General features: G+C 48.9%; 1 protein-coding gene and 1 pseudogene across 4 annotated transcripts; both read left to right on the top strand.

Moving 5' to 3' along the window:
* Positions 1-833: 833 nt before the first annotated feature.
* LOC125625604 (interferon-inducible GTPase 5) lies at positions 834-16,185 on the top strand. Of its 4 annotated transcripts, none has more exons than XM_048827877.2 (2): positions 834-932; positions 14,416-16,185. In XM_048827877.2, exon 2 carries the CDS (start codon positions 14,419-14,421, stop codon positions 15,760-15,762), a length of 1,344 nt encoding a protein of 447 aa, XP_048683834.2. In that variant the 5' UTR covers positions 834-932; positions 14,416-14,418; the 3' UTR covers positions 15,763-16,185. The 4 variants fall into 4 exon arrangements, with proteins under 4 accessions (XP_048683834.2, XP_048683836.2, XP_074978956.1 ...); XM_048827879.2 differs by lacking the exon at positions 14,416-16,185 and adding an exon at positions 4,288-6,751; XM_075122855.1 differs by having other exon boundaries at positions 838-950.
* LOC125625788 (interferon-inducible GTPase 5-like) lies at positions 8,333-10,424 on the top strand (annotated as a pseudogene).
* Positions 16,186-16,710: the final 525 nt, after the last annotated feature.

The raw sequence follows: 16,710 nt of genomic DNA on the forward strand, positions 1-16,710 counted from the left end.
CCCAGTGAACCATGGGCTACGTTCTCAGAGATGGAGGCATCCAACATCCGGAGCATTTGAGGAAAGCCCAGCCCTAGACACCCCTCCCAGGACTGCCTGCCCCTGAGCTGCCAGCAACCAGCTGGGTCATAGCCCCGGATAACAGCTCTCCTAACACGTGGGGAACGTCTGGGAGTGTTCTCGACACAGGAGGGCCTCTGTGAGACATCGCAGCGCATCTGTCCAAACCCCTGCACACACTCACTCACTCTATCCATCCCTCGCCACCCCCTCTATCCATCTATCTATCCCCACACCCTCCCCTCTATCTATCCCCTACCTATCTATCCCCCACCCCACCCCTCTATCTATCTATCTATCCATCCCCAGCCACTCTATCTATCTATCTATCTATCCTCCATACACACCCATCTCTCTCTCTCTCTCTTCCTCCATTTCTCTATCCATTACCTCCCCTATTTTGCTATTTCAGAGGCCTGGACAACTTTTCGGTGTGGGTGTGGGTGCGTGCTGGGGCAGGGCGGGAGGGCGGGGGGGGTAGAATAAAAACCAATCAAACGACAGCCGCTGATTAGTGCTTTAATGAGCAGTTTTGCACCACAACTAAATTTGTCTACTTGACTGAAAGTGAATTAAATGAGCCTCTGTTCCATACTCAGTGTTTTCTTTCTTTGTGAACGCAATCCTGACATTTTGGGGGGTTCCACCGTGTCTGTCTGTCCATCTGTCCAGTACCGCTCTCTGGTATATGCAGGAACTCAGAGCTGGCTGCAGCTTATCCGGCAGGAAAGGGTGCGGCTGCAAATTTCACAGGGCTGCTTTTCTCTGCAGTTTTTGCTTTCCATTTGACTCCGAAGAGGGAAGCAGACAGAGCCCTGCATCGGGGTGTCTCTTGTGCTTCGCGGGGAACATCCTGCTAGCTCGGGTGGCCGGTAAGAGTTTCTGCCCAGGTAGGGGGTTAAATTGCCCCTTCCCGGTTCCCGGAGCTGCTGCCAGTCACTGGCCGTAGTTGCATTTTCAGCTGGGTATGTTTGCAAGCTCCCAGCACTCCAGAGGCCTGCTGGGCACTCGCCCTGGGCTGGGTTTCGCTGGGCACTTTCCCAGGGCTACTCCTTAGCCGGGGGGAGACTAGCAAAGGGCAGGTGGGTGCCCTGCTCCCAGGGGAAGCTTGAACTACGCGGGGCAGGGGGAGAAGCGGAGAGGGTTGAATAGTCCATGAGCTCACCAGGGTGGGCTATGTCTGGGCTGCAGCCAGTGTGACAGGGCCCCAATTCTGACTGGAGCTCAGGATACGGCAATAGGGAACAGATCAGTTATGATAATTAGGGACTGTAGCCCTTCCAGCCTCCCAGCTCACACACCCATGCACACACTTGGATTTGCATTCGCTTTCCCCTCATGCACAGAGGCATTGGTGTCAGGCGTGGGATCCCCTAGAACTTACCCCCGTCGGCCCAGGTGTCTCTCCTGGGGTGGTGATAGCAGAGGCAGGCCTGCTTTGCTCCTCTCCTTCTGCCCCACACATAGTCCCCTGCTGGGTTGGGGTGGGGTGGGGTGGGCAGGGAGTTAACACCCCAGTCAGATGCACAGAACAGCTACCCCCTCAGAGTGATGAGTTCAGGCTCTTTGCAGGTTCAGGCAGCAGTCCTGCATTAGCTCAAATGTACCTACATGTAATCACATTTTTGAGTTTTTCTCACCAGTCACTAGGGTTAGGAAATTACTCTCTCTTTTTTAGTAACTGAAAGATGAGATTCTGCTGCAATCATAGAATCATAGAATATCAGGCTTGGAAGGGACCTCAGGAGGTATCTAGTCCAACCCCCTGCTCAAAGCAGAACCAATCCCCAACTAAATCATCCCAGCCAGGGCTGTGTCAAGCCGGGCCTTAAAAACCTCTAAGGAAGGAGATTCCACCACCTCCCTAGGTAACGCATTCCAGTGCTTCACCACCCTCCTTGTGAAATAGTTTTTCCTAATATCCAACTTAAATCTCCCCCACTGCAACTTGAGACCATTGCTCCTCGTTCTGTCATCAGCTACCACTGAGAACAGTCTAGATCCATCCTCTTTGGAACCACCTCTCAGGTAGTTGAAAGCAGCTATCAAATCCCCCCTCATTCTTCTCTTCTGCAGACTAAACAATCCCAGCTCCCTCAGCCTCTCCTCATAAGTCATGTGTTCCAGACCCCTAATCATTTTTGTTGCCCTCCGCTGGACTCTTTCCAATTTATCCACATCCTTCTTGAAGTGTGGGGCCCAAAACTGGACACAGTACTCCAGATGAGTCCTCACCAATGTCGAATAGAGAGGAATGATCACGTCCCTCGATCTGCTGGCAATGCCCCTACTTAGACATCCCAAAATGCCATTGGCCTTCTTGGCAACAAGGGCACACTGCTGACTCATATCCAGCTTCTCGTCCACTGTCACCCCTAGGTCCTTTTCTGCAGAACTGCTGCCGAGCCATTCGGTCCCTAGTCTGTAGCGCTGCATGGGATTCTTCCATCCTCAGTGCAGAACTCTGCACTTGTCCTTGTTGAACCTCATCAGATTTCTTTTGGCCCAATCCTCTAATTTGTCTAGGGCCCTCTGTATCCTATCTCTGCCCTCCAGCGTATCTACCTCTCCTCCCAGTTTAGTGTCATCTGCAAACTTGCTGAGGGTGCAATCCACACCACCTTCCAGATCATTAATGAAGATATTGAACAAAACTGGCCCCAGGACCGACCCTTGGGGCACTCCACTTGATACCGGCTGCCAACTAGACATGGAGCCATTGATCACTACCCATTGAGCCCGACAGTCTAGCCAACTTTCTATCCACCTTATAATCCATTCATCCGGCCCATACTTCTTTAACTTGCTGGCAAGAATACTGTGGAGACCGTGTCAAAAGCTTTGCTAAAGTCAAGGAACAACATGTCCACTGCTTTCCCCTCATCCACAGAGCCAGTTATCTCGTCATAGAAGGCAATTAGATTAGTCAGGCATGACTTGCCCTTGGTGAATCCATGCTGACTGTTCCCGATCACTTTCCTCTCTAAGTGCTTCAAATTGATTCCTTGAGGACCTGCTCCACGATTTTCCCAGGTACTGAGGTGAGGCTGACTGGCCTGTAGTTCCCCGGATCCTCCTTCTTCCCTTTTTTAAAGATGGGCTCTACATTAGTCTTTTTCCAGTCATCTGGGACTTCCCCGGATCACCATGAGTTTTCAAAGATAATGGCCAATGGCTCTGCAATCACAGCCGCCAACTCCTTTAGCACTCTCGGATGCAACTCGTCCGGCCCCATGGACTTGTGCACGTCCAGCTTTTCTGAATAGTCCCGAACCACTTCTTTCTCCACAGAGGGCTGGTCACCTCCTCCCCATGCTGTGCTGCCCAGTGCAGTAGTCTGGGAGCTGACCTTGTTCATGAAGACAGAGGCAAAAAAAGCACTGAGTACATTAGCTTTTTCCACATCCTCTGTCACTAGGTTGCCTCCCTCATTCAGTAAGGGGCCCAAACTTTCCTTGACTTTCTTCTTGTTGCTAACATACCTGAAGAAACCCTTCTTGTTATTCTGAACATCTCCTGCTAGCTGCAACTCCAGGTGGGATTTGGCCTTCCTGATTTCACTCCTGCATGCCCGAGCAATATTTTTATACTCTTCCCTGGTCATGTGTCCAATCTTCCACTTCTTGTAAGCTTCTTTTTTGTGTTTAAGATCAGCAAGGATTTCACTGTTAAGTCAAGCTGGTCACCTGCCATATTTACTATTCTTTCTACACATCGGGATGGTTTGTCCCTGTAACCTCAATAAGGATTCTTTAAAATACAGCCAGCTTTCCTGGACTCCTTTCCCCCTCCTGTTATTCTCCCAGGGGATCCTGCCCATCAGTTCCCTGAGGGAGTCAAAGTCTGCTTTTCTGAAGTCCAGGGTCCGTATTCTGCTGCTCTCCTTTCTTCCCTGTGTCAGGATCCTGAACTTGACCATCTCATGGTCACTGCCTCCCAGGTTCCCATCCACTTTTGCTTCCCCTACTAATTCTTCCCAGTTTGTGAGCAGCAGGTCAAGAAGAGCTCTGCCCCTAGATGGTTCCTCCAGCACTTGCACCAGAAAATTGTCCCCTACGCTTTCCAAAAACTTCTTGGATTGTCTGTGCTGACGGACGCAGGAATTTACAATTACAGTCCCTAGGCCTTAATCCAGCCTTGAGTTCCTACTTGAACTGACCGTTTTAAGTCACCTGTTTAAAAACCAACTCAGAGTAACGGTGATATCCATTTCCTTCTCTGCGGCAGATGGAGTCTCTCTCAGCTCTGACGAAGGGCATTGACATTGAGTCAAACCCTAAGGGGTTTTTCAATGCAGCGCTAAAGGTTCATGAGAAATTCATGGAGCTTTTCAAGGATGGAGGCCAGGCAGAGGCAGCCGCCAAAGCTCGGGAGGATCTGGAGTCACTGGAAAACACCAAGCTCAACATTGCTGTCACAGGGGAGACGGGCTCTGGAAAATCCTCCTTCATCAATGCCCTTCGCGGTTTGGGTGCTGAAGATCAAGGCGCGGCCCAGACCGGGGTGATAGAAACAACGACCGAGCCGATGGCTTATCCCCATCCAAGCTACCCGAATGTGATCCTGTGGGACCTGCCGGGGATCGGGGCGATGGATTTTCGACCAGAGAGTTACCTCCAGAAGGTGAATTTCAGCCGCTATGACTTCTTTGTCATTGTTGCTTCGCAGCGGTTCCGATCCAGCCACGCCGACCTGGCCCAGGAGATCCAGAGGATGGAGAAGAAGTTCTATTTTGTACGCTGCAAAGTGGATGAAGACTTGGCCAATGCAAGAAGGGCTCATCCTCAAGCCTACGTCGAAGAGAATGTTCTCCAGAGGATCAGGGAGCACGCCAGGAAATGCCTGAGAGACCAAGGAGCAATCGACCCCCAGGTCTTTCTTCTCTCCAACTGGGACTTAGACCAGTATGATTTTCCCTTGCTGGAGGAGACTCTGGAGAAGGACCTCCCGCATCTACAGAGACTTGTGTTCCTGCTCAGCCTCCCCAACTTCTCTCCGGAAATCATAGAGAAGAAGAAATCTGCTCTGCGTGGACACTTATGGAAAATATCCCTGGGGTCAGCTTGTATCAATGTCCTTCCCATGAGAGGTGTCTCTCTTGCCTGTGATGTTGGCCTCCTGTTGGTATCCATGATCGCCTTCTACAAACAATTCAGCCTTGACGATGACTCCTTAGCTAAGCTGGCCAGGCAGGCTGGGAAGCCTGTCGCAGAGCTCAAGGCTGTTATTGTCTCACCGCAAGGGGAAGATCTCATCCGAGATGTATTAATGAAGAAGATTGTCCAGGTTGGGTGCAGCCTCACCCGCTCAGTCGAACAATGCTTTTACTTCGTCCCAGTGATTAGCACCCTGGCTGCAGCCGGGTTGTCCTTTGCCACGTCCTACTCCGTTCTGTCAAACTTCCTGGAGAAGGTGGCTGCGGATGCACAAAGGGTTCGCAAGAAAGCTCTGGAGTAAGATGGGAAAGTGTCAAGATCGAGAGACAGAGAAACGCCATCAAGCCGAGTCTGACCCCTCATTTCCTGGGCCAAGAAACAATAATTACATTTTAAAAAAAGTTACAATACCCTGCCTCACAGGGCTGTACTGAGGATTAACCCATCTGTGTTTGTGAGACGCCTAGTGTCTACCCTAGAACTATGTCCATGGGTCGCTAAGCTGCTGATACGAACGTGCCGCTCCCATTCCAAGATGTTGTTTGGGTTGTTGCTGTCTGTGGATTTCAATGGCCTCTCATCTGCTGGAGGGTTGATTTGCATTGCCCTGATTCTTAGCCTCTCCCCTGGCATGGCTGGCGTGTGTCGAATGTCTGCTGGGGAGGGTTGAGTGGAAAGTTGATTTTTTTTGGTTCAGTGGCTGAACCAAAGCAATCTTTAAAAAAAATCAGTTCATTTAGAATGAAAACTGATTTTTTTTTTCTTGACAAAATTAAAAAAATCATTTTGGGTTGAACAAAATATTTTGTTTGCCCCTAGTTGATTTTTTCTCTCTCTTTCTTTTTTTTTTTTTGGTTTTGTTTCTGGATTTTTTTTTTACCCCTCTGCCCCCCCCCTTTTTTTTTTAGTTAAGTAAATCTAGCTACATTTCAAAATGAAACACCATTTGAAACCAAAAAGTCAAACCATTAGAAAATGTCAAAACAAACTTAACTTTTTTTTTTAAAGTTTTTAATCAGCCAACGTTATTTGTCCTGAATGTTGTAATTAGTTTTGGTCACCCTGGAAGTTCATTCTTCAGAAAATGTACTATTCAACTGAAAAATTTCACCCAACTCTTCTCCACGTTACTGGGACTGCAATATATAAACTATCGCAAAGCGGCTTATAGTGCATAAACAACAGTTGCTATAACATGCAAAGCCCAAACCCACCCTGAGATCAGCTTTATTAAGCAAGGGAACAACAGTAAAACAACAAAGATCAGCTCAGGCCTCCTCCTTAGGAGAGGCTGCTCCCAGGGTTCCTCCTTCAGCTTTGCTCTGCCCACATCCTAGGTCATCTCTCCTCAGAGACCCACTCCAACCTCCCTTAAATCCAGATGAGTCTCCCATCTAGTGACACAGCAAAACCCTCATATTCCTTTTCCAGTAGGATCAATATTTGCTAACAGGGTAGTATGTTCAGATAAACAATGCTAGCCTGTTATACATCTCTCTCTCATAGCTAGTTCTTCAAAATATCAGTTCTCTGTATTTTCTTTGGTCTGTCATCATGTTTCATGTAGAAATGGTTTTATAGTTGAATAAATTCTTATTACATTGGAATCAAGAATCTGTGTATCTCTTGTGGCAAAGTTCCTCCTCTACCTTGGTGGGTCCTGCGCTTATTGGCGGATTTGCTCGCCTTGGAGCTTCACAGCAGCCCTCAGTTTGGCCGTTTTCGTGAACCCATAATCCAGGTCGATGACTCCTGTGTCTGATCAGGAGTTGGGAGGATTTGGGGGGAACTCGGGCCCGCCCTCTACTCCGGGTTCCAGCCCAGGGCCCTGTGGAATGCAGCTGTCTAGAGAGCCCCCTGGAACAGCTGTGTGACAGCTACAACTCCCTGGGCTACTTCCCCATGGCCTCCTCCCAACCCCTTCTTTATCCTCACCACAGGACCTTCCTCCTGGTGTCTGATAACGCTTGTACTCCTCAGTCCTCCAACAGTCCACGTTCTCACTCTCAGCTCCTTGCGCCTCTTGCTCCCAGCTCCTTACACGCGCACCACAAACTGAAGTGAGCTCCTTTTTAAACCTAGGTGCCCTGATTAGCCTGCCTTAATTGATTCTAGCAGCTTCTTGATTGGCTGCAGGTGTTCTAACCAGCCGGTCTGTCTTAATTTTCTCCAGAAGGTTCCTGATTGTTCTGGAAGCTTCCCTGTTACCTTACACAAGGAAAAGGGACCTACTTAACCTGGGGCTAATATATCTGCCTTCTGTTGCTCTCCTGTAGCCATCTGGCCCGACCCTGTCACAAGATCTAAACTAGACCAGTCACTAATGAATATGCTTACTTGCCAGGGTATAAATGTATCTAATTAGTAGAACTGGTCAGAAAACTAATTTTTTTCCCCATGAGAAATTTTGAATGCAAACTGTTTGTTCAAAAATTTTTGGTCGGAAGTTTGGAACCACTTCACACAGAGCATTTTTGTTTTGAATCCCCATTTATTTGAAACCAAACTGGAATTTTAAGTCAACACAAACATTTTCATTTCCAAATTTCCTGTGGGAAAACTGACAATATATCGGGGAGAGGAAAGGGGGGGGGGGATGTTGGTGATTGAAACTGGGATAATTCAAATTAAACTGTGGAAAAAAAAACACTTGGAAAAAATCTCTTCCAAGCCCTTAGAGAGAATTTGCTGATCAGATATTCACATTTCTTGTTTAAAAGGTGATGCACAAGGGTCTGGTGGATTTTCCATCGTTTGGGGTCTTTAAATCAAAATAGAGCGTCTTCCTAAAAGATACACTCTAGCTCAACTGTGGGCTCAATGCAGGAGTAAATCAGTGAATGTCTCTGGCCGGTGTTATATGGGTGGTCAGGCTGATGCTCTAATGTTCCCTTCTGGCTTTCAGGTCTATGAATCTGCCATAAGGAAAGCAAGAGCTGTTTGGGGAATGTCGGTCCTTTTCTCTCCATGAAATTGAGTGTGCGTGTTTTGTGTTGGTTTTGGGCAGGATTTTGCATCAAAAATGTTCAGGTTTTTGACAAAATCTAACTATTTTTGAGTGGGTTTTTTTTTAATAAAAGCTTGAAAAATATTTGAAAACAGACATTTCTGTTTCGATGGAAAAGCCACTGGCAAAAAACACTTGCTGTAAAGTTTTCGCCCAGCTCTAATGCAAAGTTCTATTTCTTCACAAGCAGAGATCTCCACCACATAGCTCCGAGTCATTATTTTTTCTACCTCTCCTCTCTCCTGTTAATCTTAATGCTGATGAGTAAAGATTATTCTTGATACATGGTCTTGTTTGCTATCTACTGGTGTCCTACCAGCCTTAAAAAATTCTCCTTTCTGTCTTCCCTTGCTTCCATTTTCCCTTTCTGTCAATATTGGCTGGCATATTTCTCCTTTCCCCCAGAAAGATCATAGAATCATAGAATATCAGGGTTGGAAGGGACCTCAGGAGGTCATCTAGTCCAACCCCCTGCTCAAAGCAGAACCAATCCCCAATTTTTGCCCCAGATCCCTAAATGGCCCCCTCAAGGATTGAAGTTACCAAAAGGTGCTGTGGCTGGTAGATCACAGGATTTAGATTTTAAGCTCCCCACTATCTCCAAGGAGGATCTTGAAGAGCTACAGGCCGCCCTTGACAAAGGAAACCTTTCAGAGGTGGCTTCCAAAGTGCAGGAATTCCTGGAGCTATCAAAAAATGCTAAGCTCAACATCACGATCAGGGGGAACTCAAGTTCCTAGAAATCATTCTTCATCAATGCCATGCTGGGTGATGATGGAAGATGATGATGAAGGTGCAGCCAGGGCTTGCATCATGGAAACGACAAAGGAACCAGTCGTGTTTCCTCATCCCAGACCCCCCCAATGTGAGGATGTGGGACCTACTTGGAATCGGGATTCCAGGATTCCGGCCCGACACCTACCTCCAGCAGGTCAACTCTGCCTGCTACAATTTCTTCATCATTGTTTCACACAGGTTCAGATCCACCCATGCTGACCTGGCCGGGGAGATCCAGAGGATGGGGGGAAAGTTCTACTTTGTGCACTCCCAGGTGGACATGGACTTTGTAACGAGAGAAGGAAAAAGAACTTCAGCCAGGAGGGTGCCCTGCAGGAAATCCGAGATGATTGCATCGAGTTTCTGCGGAGACAAGGGGTGAGCTCCCCATAGGGTTTCCTCATCTCCAGATGGGAATTCGACCAGTAAGATGCTCCCCAACTGCAAGAAGCTCTGGCAGATGAAGTCGATGCTCACAAGAGACATGTTTTCCTCCTTGCCCTACCCAGCATTTCAGACTCATCTTCGAAAGGAAGACGAAAGCCCTGCAGGGACAGGTCAGGGTACAAGCCCACGCCATCTCTGCCATTTTTAATCCATTCCTTGTGACGTTTCCCAATTGATGGACTGCATGGCAAGTTACTGCAAGAGCTTTGGCTTGGATGACAACTCCCTGGTTAACCTTGCCCAGCAGGTTGGGAAGCCCATCATGGACTTGAGAGCTGTGGTAAGGTCTCTGATAGGCAAAGAAATATCTAGTCATTTTACTTTGAATCTGCTGGCTCAGGCTGGATCGGTTTGCATGACAAGAACCAGAAATATCCTCAATGCGATACCATTGGTCAGCAGTTTGGTGGAGTGTTTGCCTCACACTGGCCCATAAGGGAGGGTGTGCAGGAGGCAGCCAATCAGAGAGGGGCTGCGTGGGACAGCCAATTAGGGCCGGGCTGGCCCTTATAAGAAGGGCGTCAGAGCAGCTTCAGTTACTCTCTGGAGCTCAAGGAGGGAGGACTGGCTGCCTTGCAGTCAGTGTGAAGCTAGCACCCTCGACAGAGCGTTCCTGGGCAGGAACAAGGGGTCAAGAGCGCGCTTCTGACTGGCCTCTAAGACCAGCATGCTGAGGCCTGAGATAAGCGTGAAGAGGGTGCTGGAGTCACCTGGGAAGTGGCCCCGGGATAGTGGACTGCAGTTGCCACTGGGGGAGTGGTGGGACAGAGATTGCTGGTCCCCCCGAACGGGGAAACAGAGTATGGCAGAGCCAAAGGGCAGTGTCACTGAAGAGAATGCTGTGGTCCGTGGAGAGACATGGGTCCAGGAACAGAGGTGACGGCCGGTGAGACTCCACCGGAAGAGGGAGCAGTGCTAATTCCCAGAACAGCCAGCAGGGGGCACCGCAGCGGTGAGTCGCGCCCCGTCACACTCACACGGAGGCACACATGGGTTCTTCGGTCACATGCACCGTCCTGCAGAGCTTTCTGGATAATGTGGCTGAAGATGCCCAAAGGGTCCTGCTCAAGGTATTGGAGGCAGAAGAGGAAACGTGAGTTTAGGAGCACCACTAGTTCAGTAGCCCCCATGCAGAGACTCTCAAGGGAGCGGGACACCAGGGGGTGGAGTGTCTCACCCACTGGGGAAAGTTATTATGATTAATCGTTTGTATTACTTATAGACGGAGCACTGGACTGGACCGCAGGGGACGTGGAGTCTGTTTCCAGCTCTGCTGCTGGCCGGCCAGTTGACCTTGGACAAGTCACTTCTCTTCTCTGTGCCTCAGTTTCTCCATCTATGAAAACAAGATAATAATATTGACCTCCTTAGCAGAGCGCTTTGAGATCTGTGGATGAAAAGTGCCATAGAAGAGTGAGGGATTATTACAGTTATAGTTATTATGATTCATAGATTATCAGGGTTGGAAGGGACCTCAGGAGGTCATCTAGTCCAACCCCCTTCTCAAAGCAGGACTAATCCCACTGTCCCTGATCCCTAAATGGCCCCCTCAAGTCTTGAACTCACGACCCTAACTTTAGGAGGCCAATGCTCAAATCACTCAGCTATCCCTCCCCATGCTGATTGTGGTAGCATGAAGGAACACCAGTTGCATATCAACAGGTTGCAGAGTAACAGCCGTGTTAGTCTGTATTCGCAAAAAGAAAAGGAGTACTTGTGGCACCTTAGAGACTAACCAATTTATTAGAGCATAAGCTTTCGTGAGCTACAGCTCACTTCCTCAGATGCATATCGTGGAAACTGCAGCAGGCTTTATATATACACAGAGAATATGAAACAATACCTACTCCCACCCCACTGTCCTGCTGGTAATAGCTTATCTAAAGTGATCATCAGGTGGGCCATTTCCAGCACAAATCCAGGTTTTCTCACCCTCCACCCCCCCACACAAATTCACTCTCCTGCTGGTGATAGCCCATCCAAAGTGACAACTCTTTACACAATGTGCATGACAATCAAGTTGGGCTATTTCCTGCACAAATCCAGGTTTTCTCACATCCCCCCCACCCCCATACACACACAAACTCACTCTCCTGCTGGTAATAGCTCATCCAAACTGACCACTCTTCAAGTTTAAATCCAAGTTAAACCAGAACATCTGGGGGGGGGGGGGGTAGGAAAAAACAAGAGGAAACAGGCTACCTTGCATAATGACTTAGCCACTCCCAGTCTCTATTTAAGCCTAAATTAATAGTATCCAATTTGCAAATGAATTCCAATTCAGCAGTTTCTCGCTGGAGTCTGGATTTGAAGTTTTTTTGTTTTAAGATAGCGACCTTCATGTCTGTGATTGCGTGACCAGAGAGATTGAAGTGTTCTCCGACTGGTTTATGAATGTTATAATTCTTGACATCTGATTTGTGTCCATTTATTCTTTTACGTAGAGACTGTCCAGTTTGACCAATGTATATGGCAGAGGGGCATTGCTGGCACATGATGGCATATATCACATTGGTGGATGTGCAGGTGAACGAGCCTCTGATAGTGTGGCTGATGTTATTAGGCCCTGTGATGGTGTCCCCTGAATAGATATGTGGGCACAATTGGCAATGGGCTTTGTTGCAAGGATAAGTTCCTGGGTTAGTGGTTCTGTTGTGTGGTATGTGGTTGTTGGTGAGTATTTTCTTCAGGTTGCGGGGCTGTCTGTAGGCAAGGACTGGCCTGTCTCCCAAGATTTGTGAGAGTGTTGGGTCATCCTTTAGGATAGGTTGTAGATCCTTAATAATGCGTTGGAGGGGTTTTAGTTGGGGGCTGAAGGTGACGGCTAGTGGCGTTCTGTTATTTTCTTTGTTAGGCCTGTCCTGTAGTAGGTGACTTCTGGGAACTCTTCTGGCTCTATCAATCTGTTTCTTTACTTCTGCAGGTGGGTATTGTAGTTGTAAGAAAGCTTGACCGAGATCTTGTAGGTGTTTGTCTCTGTCTGAGGGGTTGGAGCAAATGCGGTTGTATCGCAGAGCTTGGCTGTAGACGATGGATCGTGTGGTGTGGTCAGGGTGAAAGCTGGAGGCATGCAGGTAGGAATAGCGGTCAGTAGGTTTCCGGTATAGGGTGGTGTTTATGTGACCATTGTTTATTAGCACTGTAGTGTCCAGGAAGTGGATCTCTTGTGTGGACTGGACCAGGCTGAGGTTGGTGGTGGGATGGAAATTGTTGAAATCATGGTGGAATTCCTCAAGGGCTTCTTTTCCATGGGTCCAGATGATGAAGATGTCATCAATATAGCGCAAGTAGAGTAGGGGCTTTAGGGGACGAGAGCTGAGGAAGCGTTGTTCTAAATCAGCCATAAAAGTATTGGCATACTGTGGGGCCATGCGGGTACCCATAGCAGTGCCGCTGATCTGAAGGTATACATTGTCCCCAAATGTGAAGTAGTTATGGGTGAGGACAAAGTCACAAAGTTCAGCTACCAGGTTAGCCGTGACAGTATCGGGGATAGTGTTCTTGACGGCTTGTAGTCCATCTTTGTGTGGAATGTTGGTGTAGAGGCTTCTACATCCATAGCGGCCAGGATGGTGTTATCAGGGAGATCACCGATGGATTGAAGTTTCCTCAGGAAGTCAGTGGTGTCTCGAAGGTAGCTGGGAGTGCTGGTAGCGTAGGGCCTGAGGAGGGAGTCTACATAGCCAGACAATCCTGCTGTCAGGGTGCCAATGCCTAGTTGCATATCAGTAAACCATTGTGCTAGGCACAATACAGACATGTCAGAAAATGTACAAAAGCAAGACAGGCCAAGGGGAAGAATGGTCTTGTGGTTAATACACTGGCCTGGAGCTCGGAGAGCCCATGTCAGATGGTGGGAAAATCTATGTCAGAATCTCCACCTGTCGTGAATGGGCCATAGCTCCGCTGGACTCAATGGGGCCAGGTCCCAGCTGGGGTCAATGGGCCGTAGCTCCAATGGGATTCTTAAGCATTATTAATAATTATTTTATTCTTTAAAATACCAGCTTAATGAGATCGGTGGAGTTTTACACCAGAGGTGAACCTGGGCCAATGGTAAAACCAAGTACTTAGCAAGGCTTCAGATGAGGACATAGGCACTGCCTGTGTCCCAGCATGCTCGAGCCTACGTCATCTCAATAGCTCTGTGGGCTTATGGGTGTGATGAAGGCTGTTTTTCATTGTCTGCTAATGTCTGCTTTTGTTGTTGAAAAAATCCATAATTGCAGAAAACCAAGCTATTTTGTCTTGAAAAGGCAGCTGCAATGCCTCATGGGAGTTGTAGTTCATTTCCCTCATGTCCCCATTCTCCTCTATGGGTGAGGATCCCCGGCTGGACTACATTCCCCATGTTGCACTATGGTGAGAGGTTCTGGTATTTTCTGCCTCGCTCTCTCTCCAAGAGGGGAACGTGTGGTGCATCATGGGAAATGTAGTACAACCAGTGACTCTGGTCTATAAGAGCAAATGGGGCCATGAGGCACCTGAACTACAACTCCCATGAGGCATCACAAAAGCATTCCCAAATCAAAATATTTTGGTTCATGATTTTTTGGCAAAAATTTAATTTTTTTTTGCAGACCCCTTCCATTTTCTAACCGTAGTTACTAATTATGTATATTAGTGCCCAGCACAATGGGGCCTCAATCTCGCCAGGGTCTGTGTGGCGCCTGCCACCGTGGAGGCCCTAATCTCAGTAGAATGGTAGAATGGAGGCCCCAGTCTTGGTCTGGTTCTGTGCAGCCCTGGCATAGTGGGGGCTCTGATTTTGGGTGGCACCTCTGCAGTGACAGTGCGCTAATATCAAGTGGGGTCATTTCTGTACATTAAATAATTAATACTAATAATTAATAATAATGGGCAACTTAGACAGTCCCAGTTCAGTGCTCTAACAACTGGACCACAGCTGGTTGGGTGAAAGATGAGAATGACTATCATATTTCTCTTCTCTCCCCCCATCCCCCCAAGGAGATGGCTGCTGCAGAAGAGGTATCAAGGAGCATATTTCAAGATATGGATGTTAAAATCCCTGGTATGTCCGAGAAGGATCTTGAAGAGCTAAAGGCGGCTTTTGAAACAGGGAACCTTTCAGAAGCAGCTTCCAAAGCACAGGAAGCCCTGGAGCTGTCAAAAAACGCCAAGCTCAACATCGCCATCACGGGGAAGTCGGGATCTGGGAAATCTTCCTTTGTCAACGCCATGCTGGAGTTAGCCGACGATGACCAAGGAGCGGCAGAGGTTGGCATCACAGAAAAGACAATGGAGCCAATGGCTTATCTGCATCCCACGCTTCCCAATGTGAAGATGTGGGACCTGCCTGGGATTGGGACACCAAGTTTCCGGCCTGACTCCTACCTTCAGCAGGTCAGCTTTGCCCGCTATGACTTCTTCATCATTGTCACTTCGAAGCGCTTCACATCTTGTGACGCAGACCTGGCCCAGGAGATCCAGAAGATGGGGAAGAAGTTCTACTTTGTGCGCTCCAAAGTGGATGAGGACTTGAGAAATGAAAGAAGAAAAAGAAACTACGACCAGGAGACCACCTTGCAGACAATCCGAGACGACTGTGTGGAGAGGCTGAAGACAGCAGGTGTGAGTTCCCCACAGGTTTTCCTCATTTCCAGGTGGGAATTCGACCAGTATGATTCACCTCAACTGCAGGAAACTCTGGCCAATGAACTGGACTCTCACAAGAGACACGTTTTCCTCTTGGCGCTTCCCAACATCTCAGGGCCAATCCTGGTTAAGAAAAAAGAAGCCCTGAAGAACCAGATCTGGAAACGAGCCCTGAAGTCGTGTGTTATTGCAGCTGTTCTCATCCCCCTCCCCTCTGTCTCATGTAACGTTGACATCCTGGTGGAATCTATGATCGAGTACTGCAAAGTCTTTGGTTTGGATGAAGAATCCCTCGTTAAACTCTCCAAACAGGTCAGGAAACCAGTGTCTCAGTTGAAGGAAGTGATAAAAACCCCGTTGGCCAAGGAAATCTCTGAAGAAAATGCTTTGGAGCTGTTGAGGAAAGTTTCAGCTAGTGGAACAGGGCCATTAACGTACCCGCTTTTAACATCATGTAAACCTAAATCATCTAAGCCTACTCATCTTGCCTGGAAGCAAGGGGACAAGGAGACGGGTGATGTCATGATACAAATTAAAAACTACCTAAGCCTCGTACCACTGTGTGGAAACTTCCTAGCTGCAGCGAACTCATGGAGAGTCACCTTCTGCACCCTGCATTCCTTTCTGGAAGGCGTCGCTGAGGATGCTCACCGGGTGCTCACCGAGGCTCTGGAGGTGGCAGAGAAAAAGTCCGTTTAGTGGCACCGGGGAGGATGGCGTTGCAGTCAGAGTGTTGGAGTGTGACTCAGGAGGCCTTGCTGTACCACAGCCTGACTGTGGGGCCTTCATCGCATCTAGTCTTCTCTGTGCCGTAGTTTCCCCTGCTTACAACGCGGAGAGAAGAATCCTTTGTGGACTTAGACTGTAAACTAGCTGGGGCAGAAACGGTGTCTCTCTGTGTGTCTATGTAGCACCCGGCGCAACGGGGCCCTGATCTGGGTCGGGGTTGTCGAGATGTGTTTCTTGAGGATTATAATGAAGAGCCGCTCCCACATAATGGACTGTATTATGAATGCAGGGATTTAGTGATGTGCCCTGGAAGCCCAGTATAGCTGTGCACAGCAGGTCCCCGCAGACAGAAACTCTCTCGTTTGTTTTATTAAAAGTTGTATTCCTGTGTCATTCACTGGTTGGTTGTTTAACGAACCCGAAGGTCATTACACGGTGTGACGCTCTGTACCTCGGGGGAACACCCTACACCCCCATGCTCATCCTTGTGAAAGGATTGCGTGGTATCCGATGGAAAGCGTGTCAAGTCGGGCGTTTTCGGAAGGCTCATGATGCCCTGAGCATGGTGGTTGTCGTGATGTTACAGTGATGGTTACATCGGATGCGTTCCACGGGCCTCACGCTGGAGGTGGGTGGGGGGCAGCGTCACTCCCTCTCTGGGTGGCGGGCGCAGGCCCGGGACGTGGCGCCCGCCTGTCGGTTGGCACCTTCCTTTGGGCCTCTCCCCCTGGGCAGGGTGGGGAGCCGGGGCTGGGCCTGTCACCCCTCCCGGCCGGGGCATAGGTTGGGCAGGCGGCCCGGCAAGAGGCGCTTGCCGGCTTCAAGCCGGGCGGGATCCGGCAGCTACGGCTGCAGGGGAGGGACCAGTCGGGGCCCCGAGGTGGATCTTCCTCTGCTGCAGTGAGCAAGGAAACCGAC

This window comes from Caretta caretta, chromosome 24 (genome assembly GCF_965140235.1).
Source record: "Caretta caretta isolate rCarCar2 chromosome 24, rCarCar1.hap1, whole genome shotgun sequence".
Classification (NCBI taxonomy): domain Eukaryota; kingdom Metazoa; phylum Chordata; order Testudines; family Cheloniidae; genus Caretta; species Caretta caretta.